General features: G+C 36.9%; 1 protein-coding gene across 1 annotated transcript; it reads left to right on the top strand.

Annotated features, from left to right (window-relative positions):
• Positions 1–131: 131 nt before the first annotated feature.
• LOC107871902 lies at positions 132–2549 on the top strand. The gene is made up of 4 exons (XM_016718761.2): positions 132–510; positions 1010–1116; positions 1271–1382; positions 1839–2549. Exons 1-4 carry the CDS (start codon positions 351–353, stop codon positions 2501–2503), a joined length of 1044 nt encoding a protein of 347 aa, XP_016574247.2. The 5' UTR covers positions 132–350; the 3' UTR covers positions 2504–2549.
• Positions 2550–13585: the final 11036 nt, after the last annotated feature.

Below are 13585 nucleotides of genomic sequence, written 5' to 3'. Positions count from 1 at the left end.
TAAAAAACGGAAATACTAGTAGACTAACATGCAAAATGAATTATATCTCTTCAAAAGACTTTAAGAGAAAAAGTTAAATTCCACCAACCAAAAATAAATAACATAGCTAAAAGGAGTAACAAAATACCCGCCATTTACCAAAAAAAGAAAGAAAAGAACAAAATACCCGCCAAACATGGAGCTCCCTTCAAACTTTAACTACACTCAAAATCATTTTGATTCTTTTAATTGCACCTTTTGGGGCTATTTAATTTGGTAATTTGGATTTGTTGATTGAAAGAATATGGAAAAAGGAACAAGTAGGAGCTGAAATATTTCGAGAAATATAATTTTGGGCACCAGCAACAGCAATGAATCACCATGCACCACCATTGAATAAGTTGATAGCAGTGGCAATAGACAAAGATAGAGGAAGCCAAATTGCTCTAAAATGGGCTGTTGACAATCTTTTAGCCAGGGGACACACTGTTATTCTGATCCATGTCAAAGTTAAAGCATCTGGAACCAACAGTAAGTCTGTTTTTCATTTTGTTGAACAAAGATAAATGTTGTAGGAGTAGGAATTAACTTTTGAAGTGGATCGATGATAATGTTAGATTTTCGTTGAGTAAGGTTTACCAAGTGCGAAACAAACTGAACGGGGTAAGGTCTGCATACAAACCACCCTCTCCAGACTCCATTTGTGAGAGATTTCACTTGGTATGTTCATGTCGTGGTTGTTGTTGATACATTGTGATAAGGCATGTTTCAGTTGAACACCTTTTTATTTGTATGTTGGTTAGAGCTTTAACACTGCTAAAGCTGGTTGATGCAATTAGACCCTTCCAAGCATTTGTATTTCAGTTATTTTAATCTATGCTTGTCTTCATATTTATCCTCCCTCTCCTATTAAGAATGATTAGCTTGCAACTTTCCCTTCTTTTTTTGCTTCTTGAGAACTTTGTCAGATTTCAAATAAAAAAATTGGAGAAAGGAAAAGTAAGGAGTAACTTGATGACCTTTTTATCAGGATTAAACCAGGATGCTACTAGCAATGATGGATCAGAAATGACTGAGTTGGATCCGCAGTTGAAAGAACTCTTTCTTCCTTACCGAATATTTTGTACACGTAAAGATGTTAGTATTCAATCTCGAAACTTCAAATGAATTCCTCATGAACACGAAAAAAAAAAACAGTTTGAGAATCAATAGATGGCATTTAAAATTGTTTATTTTCATTGTGATTTCCTCAACTTTTCTGATATATATTCTTCTCATCAATAAATGACAGATCCAATGTTATGCTGTTGTGCTAGAGGATGCCGATGTGGTCAAAGCAATCAGTGAATATATCAGCCGAACATCAATAGAGGTACTAATTCTCGGTGCAGCAGCAAAAGTTGGTCGTCTCAGGTATGACTCTTCCTATGCATCGAGGTTTCAACTTGTTGGGAAAGGGTTAAAAACATTGGAACTGAGGAGCAGTAGATATGATGTATATTTCTTGAATGGAGACATTACCTAGATCAGTAACTTGTAGTATTTGGATAGTCATAGTGTCAGTTAATTTGAAGCTATATTTGTTAGTTGACCATTAGGATGTACAGAAGTAATGCATAAAATATACTAGGAAATTTGATTCCAAGGTTATATCAGAAGTTTGTGAAGAAGAAAAGCAAAGATTCACATCTGCATTTATGTATTTGTGTTTAGTCACGTCTATTAAGGAGCAATATTAATTGCGCTATTCTGATATGGATCATGTTTTAATTATGCCTTTATATTTGGAATGAAAATAACATCTTCAGAAAGTCTAATTACAGTAGCTTTTCTGCACAGATCAAAATTTAAAATCAAAGATATTCCTGGAAACGTTGTAAAACGGGTTCCCAATTTCTGCACTGTGTATAGCATCTCCAAATCTGGAAAGGTTTCATTTGCAAGATCTGCTGTTCGAGTTGCACCAGATATTCACCCACTACGTCACCAGTTCATGCAGGCCAATGTCAAATATAATCCTGTGATTTCTAGTCTGATTGCTGCCCAAGAGAAAACTATCGAAGAATTGAAGAACATGTCTGTCTTGCTAGCTCAGAGGGAATCTGAGATAGTTGTGTTACAAGCTCAATTGCAACAGGCCTCTCAGGGCACAAGTACGGGACCAGGTGCCATGGAGGAAATACAGGCTGAAAATGCTCAGCTTGAGGCTGAGATAGCTGTGTCACACGCACAACCGCAACAGGCCTCTCAGGGCACAAGTACGGGACCAGGTGTGATGGAGGACCTACAGGCTGAAAACGCTCAGCTTAAGGCTGAGATAGCCGTGTTACAAGCTCACTTGCAACAGGTCTCTCAGGGCACAAGTACGGGACCAGGTGCGAAAGAGGACCTGCAGGCTGAAAATGCTCAGCTTAAGGCTGAGATGGCGGATCTCAAGAAACACGTGGAGGACCTGACTCAGCAAATGCTAACTGATCAACGTGCTGCCATGAAACGACTTGACCGGCTTCTCTTCAAGCCCTAATCCGACTGCTGTTCCCCTCTGCATGTCGACTCTTGCTTCTATAGCTTACTCTGTACCCAGAGGCATATCCAAGATTTCGAGAAAATGGGTGCACTATTATGAAAAGGATGGACCTAACATATAAATTTGATCGATTTGACCTTGAGGTTCTTATCATTGAACTCGTTAAACTTTTAAAATTATAGGTCCAAAACTAATTCTTATCTATTATTTGAAAAAATAACATAAACATACACATTAACTTACCATATTTACACAAATTTCCATCCTTACAAAGTAATTGCAAAAATCTCGATTAATTATGCATCTTCGTTGAATGTACCGGGAGCTAATTATGTATTTCGACAGACCCAAAATCGGGAAAAATGTATCGGGAACTAATTATGTATCTTGACAGATCCAAAATCGGAAAAAAATATATTGGGAGCTAATTATGTATCTTTACAAAGGAAAAAAATGTATCTTCTTTGGATGAACAGAAAACAATTATGTATCTAGAAAGATCAAAAATCGAAATTTTTAGTAATTATGCAAAACATCGGGATTTATGTTGTTTGCCCTTTAAAATGCTAAGATCCAAGTCACGTTGAACTCCCAAACACAACCAACACCTTTTCAAGCCCAAAATCTCAACAACCATCCAAATTTTAGATGCTATAATTTGTGTCGATGATATTGAGATCGGTTGAATCTACTGATTGTATGCTACATCGTGCACTACTACTAATTTCAATGTACACATTTGATTTAATTATACAAAAATTCTACAGTGATTAAAAAATTTGGAAGCTTTCAATGCGACAGACTTAAGTTTTTGAAAGATTAAAAGAAAAAAGAAACAAATATTAATTATAATGCAAAAAGTGTTACCAATAACTATTAAAGAGGTGCACTCAATCATCTTCGAATTATATGATACTTTCACATCTATAGTTTTTTCGACAAAGATCCTAGGAACTATCATTATCAGCAAGAATATACACTAAAAATCAGAACAATTTTTTTTATTTTGTTTCTGGTGCTTTAGGCTTGTAAACAGCTTCGAAACACTCTTTTGCTCTATGTACCTTTGACTGAAGGTGAAACTTGTCACACTCTTTTGCTCTATGTACCTTTGACTGAAGGTGACACTTGTCATACTTCTGCAAGAAAAATGAGAAGCAACGTATTAAGGTCCAATAGTGTGCGATCGAGATTAGTCGGACGTTAATACGAATATCGGACACTAAGTGAAAAATCAAATTATTATTTTTTTCTTTCCAAAAGTAACTTATCTGATCTTATATTGTTCCACTCATTGAGATCCTGAGAATCATGTTAACCGGAGCTCTAGAAAAAAAAAAACTGCAAATATTCTATACTAAAAAGGCAAGAAGCTCACCTTTTATCAGAGAGACTCAACAATTTATATTCATGTATATTCAAAAACGAAATGTTTACCCACTTGCGTGGTAAAAGTTTCGGAAATTGAATCTCCTTCGTTACCTTTGACTTCACAATTATCCCCAACCCACAGTTGCAATTTCTTTGACGCTCTCCAAGTTGAATTAGTTGCAATTTCTTTGACGCTCTCCAAGTTGTCTTCGGTATGAATTAGTTGAATTAACTACGCTCTCCAAGTTGTCTTCGGTATGAATTAACTTCGGTATGAATTAGTTGCAATTTCTTTGACGCTCTCCAAGTTGTCTTTGGAAATGAAAGCCTGCTTTGTTTTCCATATTGACACACAAGGCAATTTGAAGAATTCACTTCTAAAATAGGTAGGTCCCCGACTATTTCTGCCTTTTGCATTTTAAGCAACCCTTCATAGTGATAATGTCCGAGTCTCTTATGCCATACTTCTGCAACATTTTCTTTGGCTGAAAAAATCATATGCTTCTCCTCAAATGGGTCTAATGAGAAACTTTTACCTCTTATTCTTACTTTAAATATTTCTTGATATGATGGATCCTTGATCAAGCAATGTTTATCTTTAAAATTTAATTTGAAGCCATTTTCCATCAATTGACCAACACTAAGCAAGTTCTGATCTATTTCAGGTACATATAACACTTCAGAAATTGTTTTAGTACCCGAGTGACTTGGAATAGCAACCATTCCTTTTCTTTTTACAGAAATATATTCATCGCTACATATTCTGACTTTAGTAATGGTCGTAGGCTTCAATTCCTCGAAGAGATCCTTATAGTTTGTCATGTGATTAGTACATCTACTATCAATCAACCAACACTCACTTGATGATTTACTTGAAAAACATATAGCAACAAAGAGTTGAGCTTCCTTCCTTCCATCCATAATTTGAGCATCTGTTTCTTGTTACTGATTATTGTTCTTGCAAATGACCGCTTCATGCTCAAGTTGATTGCATTTACTATACTTAGCATCAGGCCTTCTATAAGACCCCGTAAAATTTCTAGTCTAATTCAGTCCTATATAGCATATAAAAGGGGTTCCCAGACTAAGAAATTTCAGCCAAGTGTTTATACTTAGAATCATTTTTTTAGCCTTCATAATTCAATGATCTTATTTTTGATCTTGACGACCTTAGAATGTTGATTTTTAAGTTGATTCATGATCAGGGATGTCAATAGGCATTCTCGGATGAGTTTTGGATTTTTCAGACGTCGTTTGAGGCATGCTTGGATGACCAAAACAATGAGTCAACGCGATCTCACCACGAGGCTTGACTCAGTCTCTCTGTCAGTCCTAAATTCTTCTCTTAGCTTAATTAATGTCGAATTATGAAAAAAGAAAAATCCTTCATCTTATTTGATCTTTTAAGTTGTTTCTCAGATAATGATGACGTTCTTAGTGTGTGAAGTCGATTCTTGCTTGCGGCTAAAGGAGCTTGCTTTGGTGACCTTACGAGAAAGAAGGAACCTTTCTTAGCATGCTTTTCAAGCGCTTAGCTTCTGCTAGTGGCGGGGCGGAATTATTAAGGCTGGAAAGAATGCCCACCAAGTTCAGATAAGGGAATGCTTTCACCAACCATTAAAGTAAAGGCTTGATGAAGGGAAAGAGGTGCGGTGGGGGAAGGAAAATGCTTTCGGAGACCACTTTTCACCGGTCAGATAGGCCCTCTTTAATACATTAAAAAAAGGTGTTCACAGGGGATAAAAAGACTCGATCATAGGCATTTAGAACACCTACATGCTGGCAAACAAAAACCTTCTGAACTAATGCGAACTCGACGCGGCGCATTGCCTATCGCGTCAATACAAACGATGCATCGTGTCGGTCTGCGTGTTTTTCTGTAATTAAGTCCGTGTTCAGAGGGGTATTTAAGTCAATTTTTTCACTTTTATTTAGCCCTAAAACACAAAATTAAGCTATCCTAAGGGAAAAACCACTTACTCTCTCTCAAATCCTCTAGGTCATTCAATTTCAAGTCCAAGCTTCAAGAACACACTAACGATTTTCACAACTTTAATTACCAAGGTATGTTAGGTATTTATCCCTGGGTTTCCTTCAACCCCTGGAGTTTAAGAACCCTTTTTTAAACTACAAGTTTATTGATTTCATGATTTACATATTTTTAATTAGATTGTGTTTATGTATGTATTGATGTTTGATTTTCAAATCAAGATTCATTACAAGTTTCAAGTGAATTAACTAGCATTTTTGTAGAATTATATGATTCTCATGTTAAACCCTTGAATTGTAAGATGAATGTTGTAGCCATGATGTTTATATCTTGATGAATTCCATGTGCATTGATTATGCTCCCCAAGTGTTTGATAAAATGCCTATATAAATTGAGTAGTGAATTCATGTCATGTTATCATATGGTCCCATTCATGTACAAGTTCATGCCTCTCAAGTGTTTGACAAAATATCTAAATGAGTGCATGGTGAATAAGTAGTTAATGTAATACTTTCAAGATTTTTCCATGTTTTGCTATTGATGCTATCGAGTCCTGGGGGTATTCAATACCCAAAAATATAGCTATTTACCTAGAATTACAATAGCTACAGTATAGTCTCAGTAACTTCACGAACAGTAGTACCCAGTCAGTTATAAACTCAGTAAACTCAGTCCAGTTTAGTCGGTCAGCACGATTAGTAACAATTTTGTCAAGCCTAGTACAGTCTAGTGATTAGTTTAATGTCTATTCTGTTAGGAGTAGGATTCAGCACCGAGCAAACCTAGGGATGAGGGATCACCTGCCAGTTGAGGGTGTGATCTTTAGTAGTAGTCCCTTAGTTCCTGAACGACGTAGCCAACGTAGGTTAAATATGTCAACCTGCCAGTTGAGGGTTGATAAAGTGTTCACCTGCCAGTTGAGGGTAACACATATCTCACCTGCCAGATGAGAGTGATTCTGCAGTGGATCTATATAGCCATTATTAGTACCCATGGCACGGTGCTAACACCCTTCCATCTGGGGTCATAAGTTGGACCCCAACTCAGTTTATAATTAGGGTATGTCGGTTAGATGAACACTCATACAGTTACAATTTTAGTTTCAAACTTAGTATAAAACTCAGTTCAGTTCTACAAAATCAGGATTGTCAGAAATAGTCACCCAGCTATCAATAATACAGTTATCAGTAACCTCAGATATCAGTCACTCTATTATCAAAACTCAGTATTTAGTTTTAGAATGATCACAGATACAGTATATAGATTTGTATATGCACAGTATTGCATAATTAACATTTACACCAATTTAAGTTATCCATGTACTTTCATTCAATTATATTTATATAATTCAGTCAGTTATTTTTCATGCATGCAAACCCATGTATATCAACCTACCTCACTTAGCATACCAGTACATTCAAAGTACTGATGCATACTCTTTTTTTACGCTATGATGTCTTATATCATAGGTTCAGACGCATGGGCTCCTGACCGTACTTAGCAGCTTAGGTTATCAGCAGTAGTTATAGTGGTGAGTTCTCATATTTTAAGGACAGAGTTATTATTTTAGCATCCCAGTAGTTTAGTTAGTTCAGTAGTCGGATTTAGTTAGGGACTTGTTCCATCAACTCTATATCAGACAGTTAGAGACTTTCAGACTTGACCATTTTAGATAGATGTTCAGTTTTTCAGTATTACTATCAGTATTCAGTATTTATTTCAGTAGTTTGAGAACCTTATGGAATTTCAATAATATTTCCATGTATGTTATCAGTATTATTATTCAATGCTCATAGCAGGTACCGGTCATGGGTTAGCTTGTGGTCTTTCAGGATTGTAAGCACCATGTGATGTCCAAGGTGTAGACTCAGGGCATTACAAACTTGGTATTAGAGCCTAAGGTTCAACAGAGTCTTAGGGAGTCTGAAAGCCGCGTCAAGTAGAGTCTTGTGCATAGGTGTGTAGTGCGCCACACTTATGGACAAAAGGCTATGAGGCAATTTAGGAAAAGTTTCCCTTCTTTCAGTATTCATGTTGTGCAAGTGAGCACGAGCTCAAGTTAAAATCTCTGTCTAATCCAAGTTTCCCTTCTGTTTACAAAATATGCCTCTCAAAAAGACTAATGGAAGAAGAACCAAAAGCCATTCGATATCTTCATTGGTTCAGAAAGATCCCCTGGATGAGTATGTCACTCACGTTGAATTTTGAGCTGCTTTCATTACCCTAGTGTATTCAGTAGTTGCTCAGAACAATTTGCAGGCTGTTGTTCTATCTATCCTTTTGATTTATGCTCATCAGAGTGAGGGAGAGAAGCATAGAAATAAGGAGAGAAATAATAAGAAGGCTAGAATAAGTAGTGTCAAGCCAAGATCAAGGGGTAGTAACCGCTCCCAGTTTTGTCAGAGATTCTCAGCCCCAGTTTCTCCTTCAGTCAGAGCACCAATGCCTAAGCTTAGGTATAACAGTCGAGATGGGGTACAAGTCTCTAAGTCATAAGGTAGTGGGAAGAATGTCCGTACTAATCCACTTTGTGGTGAATGTGGTAAGAATCATAAGAGTGTGTGTTAGGCCAACAGTGATGTGTGTTTTGGATGTGGTAAGCTAGACCACAAAGTTAGAGATTGTCCAAAGAATGGTCATCAGGGTTGATCCAACCGTTCCCCAACTTAGTCCGATCGCCTGAATCAGCAGGGTGCCACTTTCATGCCACCAGTGGGCAAAGCCCAAACAAAATATATGCACTCTAGTCTCGATAGGATCAGGAAAGTTCTCCTAATGTGGTCACTGGTACGTTATAAGTTTATCCTTTACATGTTTATGCTTTGCTAGAGTTAGAAGCTTCTTTGTCCTTTGTAACTCCTTATATAGCTGTTGACTTTGAAGTCAATCCTGAAATCCTAGCAGAGCTCTTCTCAGTTCTACCCCAGTGGGTAAGTCTATCATAGCCGGTGGGTATACAGGAACTGTCCGGTTATGGTATCTCAGAAAGTTACTTCAGTAGACTTAGTAGAGTTCGAGATGATAGATTTTGACGTCATTCTCGGCATGGATTGAATTTATTCATGCTATGCTTCATTTGACTGTAGAAATAGAGTTGTTTATTTTTCAGTTCGCAAATGAATCTATCCTAGAATGGAGGGGTAGTACTTCAGCGCTTAGGGGTTAGCTTGTTTCCTACCCTAAAGCGAGAAAAATGATATCCAAAGGGTGGGTCTATCATCTCGTTCGAGTTAAATACTCTAGTTCTGAGATCCCTAATCTTGATTCAGTCTCAGTAGCATGTGAATTTCCAGATGTGTTTCTTGAAGGTCTTCCTAGCATTCCTCCCAAGAGAGAAATTGACTTTGAAATAAACCTTCTTTCAGATACTCAGCCTATCTCTATTCTATCATACAGAATGGCTCTAGCAGAACTCAACGAGTTAAAAGAACAGTTGAAGGATCTCCTAGATAAGGGATTTATTAGACCTAGTGTTTCCTTATGGGGCGCACCAGTTCTATTCATGCGTAAGAAAGACGATTCTCCCAGAATGTGTATTGACTACCGTCAGTTGAACAAAGTCACCATCAAGAACAAGTACCCACTTCCTAGAATTGATGACTTGTTTACAACTTTAGGGTCAGTTACTTTTCTAAGATAGACCTCAGATCAGACTATTATCAGCTCAGAGTTAGAGAATATGACATTGCAAAAATAGATTTCAGAACTCGGTATGGTCACTTCAAATTTCTAGTCATGTCATTTGGTCTTACCAATGCCCCAACAGCTTTCATGGACTTGATAAATAGAGTGTTCAAGCAGTATTTGGACATGTTCGTCATAGTCTTTATTGATGACATTTTAATCTACTCCTACAGTGAACATGATCATGCAGACCATCTCAAAATAGTATTACAGACCCTCAGAGCCTATCTATTGTTCGCCAAATTCAGTAAGTGTGAATTTTGGATAAGATCAGTAGATTTCCTAGTCCATATAGTTTCCGATGATGGCATTATATTTGATCCTCAAAAGACTGATGTAGTGAGAAACTAGCCTAGACCCATCTCTCCGTCAGATATCAGAAGTTTCTTGGGTTCGGTTGGTTATTACCGATGGTTTGTTGAAGGATTTTCGTATATTGCATCCCCCATGTATAGATTGACCCAGAAGAAAGTCAAGTTCCAGTGGTCAGATTCTTGTGAGAAGAGTTTTTAGGAGTTGAAGACTCAACTCACTACATCCCTAATTTTGACTTTACCAGATGGTTCAGATGGGTTTATTGTGTATAGTGATGCTTCCAGAGTTGGTTTAGGGTGTGTTTTGATGTAGAGAGGTAAGATCATAGCCTAAGGCTCTAGACAACTTAAGCCCCATGAAAAAAATTACTCCACCCATGATCTAGAGATAGCAAAAAGTTTTATATTATTAGGTGTAGTCTTTCAAGATGAGTTTATCAATTTATGCGTATTACTATCCCCAGATTCTAAAGTAAGGTGGTGGCAGTTCAGTTTTAAGATGTTGATTGAGTAGTTCCCAGACGTAGAATGATGGATTTAAGACAAGGGAGAGATGATAGAACAAGTAGCTAAGTCAGGCCCTCAGATCCTAGTAGTGATACCAGAATGTGCAGAAAAGCAATAGGAGGGGGTGATGCTTAACTCGTTCTTACCTCAGTACAAGGTTTCTCAGTCATTATATTATCTACTCTTGCCTTACATGTCAGTTCTATAATCAAAGCTCATGTCCATGCATATTATATAGAATCATGTACGCTTCCAGTCCCTAGTGTAGGGAGTTTCAGTTTGCTCAGCAGTAAGAACCAGGTTCCACGAGCTTAGAAACTCCAAACTCAAATCATGCAGCTCATGACTCATGTATTCATGTTTTACAGTATACTCAGTTCCAATACCCATGCTACACATTTAATGATCAGCAAAATATAGATTCATGCCATGCATGTCCTCAGTTCAGACCTCTTAATGAATCCATGATATTGGTAATCTATCACTCAGGCCTCAGTTAAGTGTTAATTTATGTATAACATTCATTCATGCTTCAGGTCCTCATGTGTTAACCTTTCAGTGACCTCTCCTTATGAAGTTTATGGGTGGTTGGTTAGAAGTTCATATGTAGTTGTTGAGGAGGTGATAATAATGATTCATGAGAGGAGTTATGAAGAATGCAGAATGTGTCAAATTTAGGATTCAGATGAGTCTTACAGTGTGATGTGTGTATTTTGTAGATTCAAGTACGCTTAAACATAGTGGAAGGATTCAGAACAGCTCAGACCTCAGTAGGTAGAGTTATCAGTGCTTATATGAAGGTTTTCAGTAGCCTCAAGTGAGATGCGATGTTGAAGTTGAAAGTGTGGTTGAGGGAGTAGTGGAGAAGTGTGGCTAATATTACAAGTTAGTAGTTTTAGTTACATGGTCTAAGGCATATTCGTAGGCCTATGTTCTATGTTACAGAATTTTAGCCATGTTGCGACTTTTTCTTCAGACAATTGTATCCATGTAAATTTGTGAATTCAGCTCAGTTTATGCATCATGCAACCGTTTTAATTCCAGATATTTGGCCATGACTCAATTCATAAGAGTCCCATGCATCAAATTAGTTTTCCTTAATATTCCTGATAAGTCAGTATTATCCGAGGGATGAACTATCTCAAGGGGGAAATATAACACCCCAAGCCTTTCATGTGCTAAATCTATCATCTTTTCTTCATAAAACTAGACCTAGCAGAAGGTAGTGGTTACTCATAGGTTGACTCCCTCGTTCCTATCTCAGCCTTATAACCATTCTTATGTCACTGCATGTGTTCAAGAAATCACTCCAATCTACAATATTCAGTTAATATATCATGTTTCAGACCCAGTTGGGATCTCATGTTCCCATTTGAGTATATCTAGTAAATAATCTCAGATCCTTCAGTATTCTTAGCCTAAGGTAACAGTCTTCCTTAGATTTACTCAGTTCCATGCTCAGATTACCTTTACAAACTTGGTATCAATTACCATTGCATATCATCCTCATGACAGTCATACGTTCATAAATCAGTTCAGTCATGTAATCACGATTCAGTTATGTATGTTCAGTATGAAAACTCAATTTATCAGTAGTTTCAGTCATGTGTCAGTCTTCAGTTTCAGTCATGTCTCAGTTGTGCATGCCAGTACCAGTATATTTTATCAGTAGTTTCAGTTCAATCAGTCTCATTCAAGGATGAATGTTCCCAAGAGGGAGATACTGTAACACCCTATAAAAGTCCTAGTCTAACTCAGTCCTATATAGCATGTAAAAGGGGGTCCCAAACTTAGAAATTTCAGCGAAGTGTTTATACTTAGAATCATTTTTTTAGCCTTCATAATTTGATGATCTTATTTTTTATCTTGACGACCTTAGAATGTCAATTTTTAAGTTGATTCATGATCAGGGATGTCAATAGGTGTTCTCAAACGAGTTTTGAATTTTTTAGAAGTCCTTTAAGGCATGTTTGGATGACCAAAATAGTGAGTCATTCAATCACTATCAGTCACCCAGCTATCAGTAACCTCAGATATCAATCACTCAATTATCAGAACTCAGTATTCAGTTTTAGAATGATCTCAGATACAATATATAGATATATATATGCACAGTATTGCATAATCAACATTTACAGCAGTTTAACTTATCCATGTACTCTCATTTAGTTATATTCATATCATTCAGTCAATTATTGTTCATGCGTGTGAACCCATGTATATCAGTCTACCTCACTGAGCATACCAGTACATTTAAAGTACTGACGTATACTCTTTCTTTTGCGCTATAATGTCTCATATCATAGGTTCATACGCACGACTCCTGACCATACTTAGTATCTTAGGTTATCAACAACAGTTATAGTGGTGAGTCCTCATATTTCGAGGATAGATTTATCATTTTAGCATTCCAGTAGTTCAGTATGTTTAGTAGTCAGATTTAGGTGGGGACTTGTCCCATCAACTCCATATTCAGACAGTTAGAGGCTTTCAGACTAGATCATTTCAGACAGATGTTTAGTTTTTTAGTATGACTATCAGTATTCAGTATTTATTTTAGTATTTTGAGAACCTTATGGCATTTTAGTTATATTTCTGCATATGTTATCATTATTATTATTCAGTGCTCACAACAGGTACCAGTCATAGGTAAGCTTGTTGTCCTTTGAGATTGTAAGCATCGTGTGATGTCCAGGGTGTAAACTAAGGGCATTACACCTTCTCTAGCACTTGTATGGTGGATGGCCTTTCTTTTTACAATGCTTATACGGAGGAAAACTTTTCTTTATTTTTCCAGTTTTTCTTGTTGCAGTACCTTCTGCAACACTTTCATCATTTTTTTTATTCTTTTTTTTATTTTTGCATACATCTTGAGGCTTGGAAAACAACACTCCCTCGGTATTTCCTTCATCTCTCATGACTTTTCATTGTTCTTGAGCCTACAAAGCATTCAACAACTCTGCCAAGGTGATCGTGGACAGATCCTTGGTGTTTTCCAAAGTAGTTATGGTTGCTTCAAATCTTTCCAGCACAGTTACTAAAATATTTTCAACAATATGAGAATCATTAAACATGGAACCAAGCAATCTTACCCTATTTGCTATGTTCAGGAGCCTTTCAAAGTAATCTTTTATGGTTTCGATTTCTTTCATATTCTACATCTCGGAATCTCTTATAAGATTCAAAACTTGCATACGTATGATCCTATCATCC

The sequence above is a fragment of the Capsicum annuum genome, chromosome 1, assembly GCF_002878395.1.
Source record: "Capsicum annuum cultivar UCD-10X-F1 chromosome 1, UCD10Xv1.1, whole genome shotgun sequence".
NCBI lineage: Eukaryota > Viridiplantae > Streptophyta > Magnoliopsida > Solanales > Solanaceae > Capsicum > Capsicum annuum.
This window is presented reverse-complemented; position numbering and strand designations above follow the sequence as displayed.

What these genes read in the sequence shown, in the direction of transcription:
- LOC107871902 (XM_016718761.2), top strand. Translation starts at nt 351, where the DNA reads ATGAATCACCATGCACCACCATTGAATAAGTTGATAGCAGTGGCAATA. An exon ending in TAAAGCATCTGGAACCAACA is followed by an intron (nt 511 to 1,009) that starts GTAAGTCTGTTT and finishes CCTTTTTATCAG; the next exon opens with GATTAAACCAGGATGCTACT. An exon ending in TATTTTGTACACGTAAAGAT is followed by an intron (nt 1,117 to 1,270) that starts GTTAGTATTCAA and finishes AATAAATGACAG; the next exon opens with ATCCAATGTTATGCTGTTGT.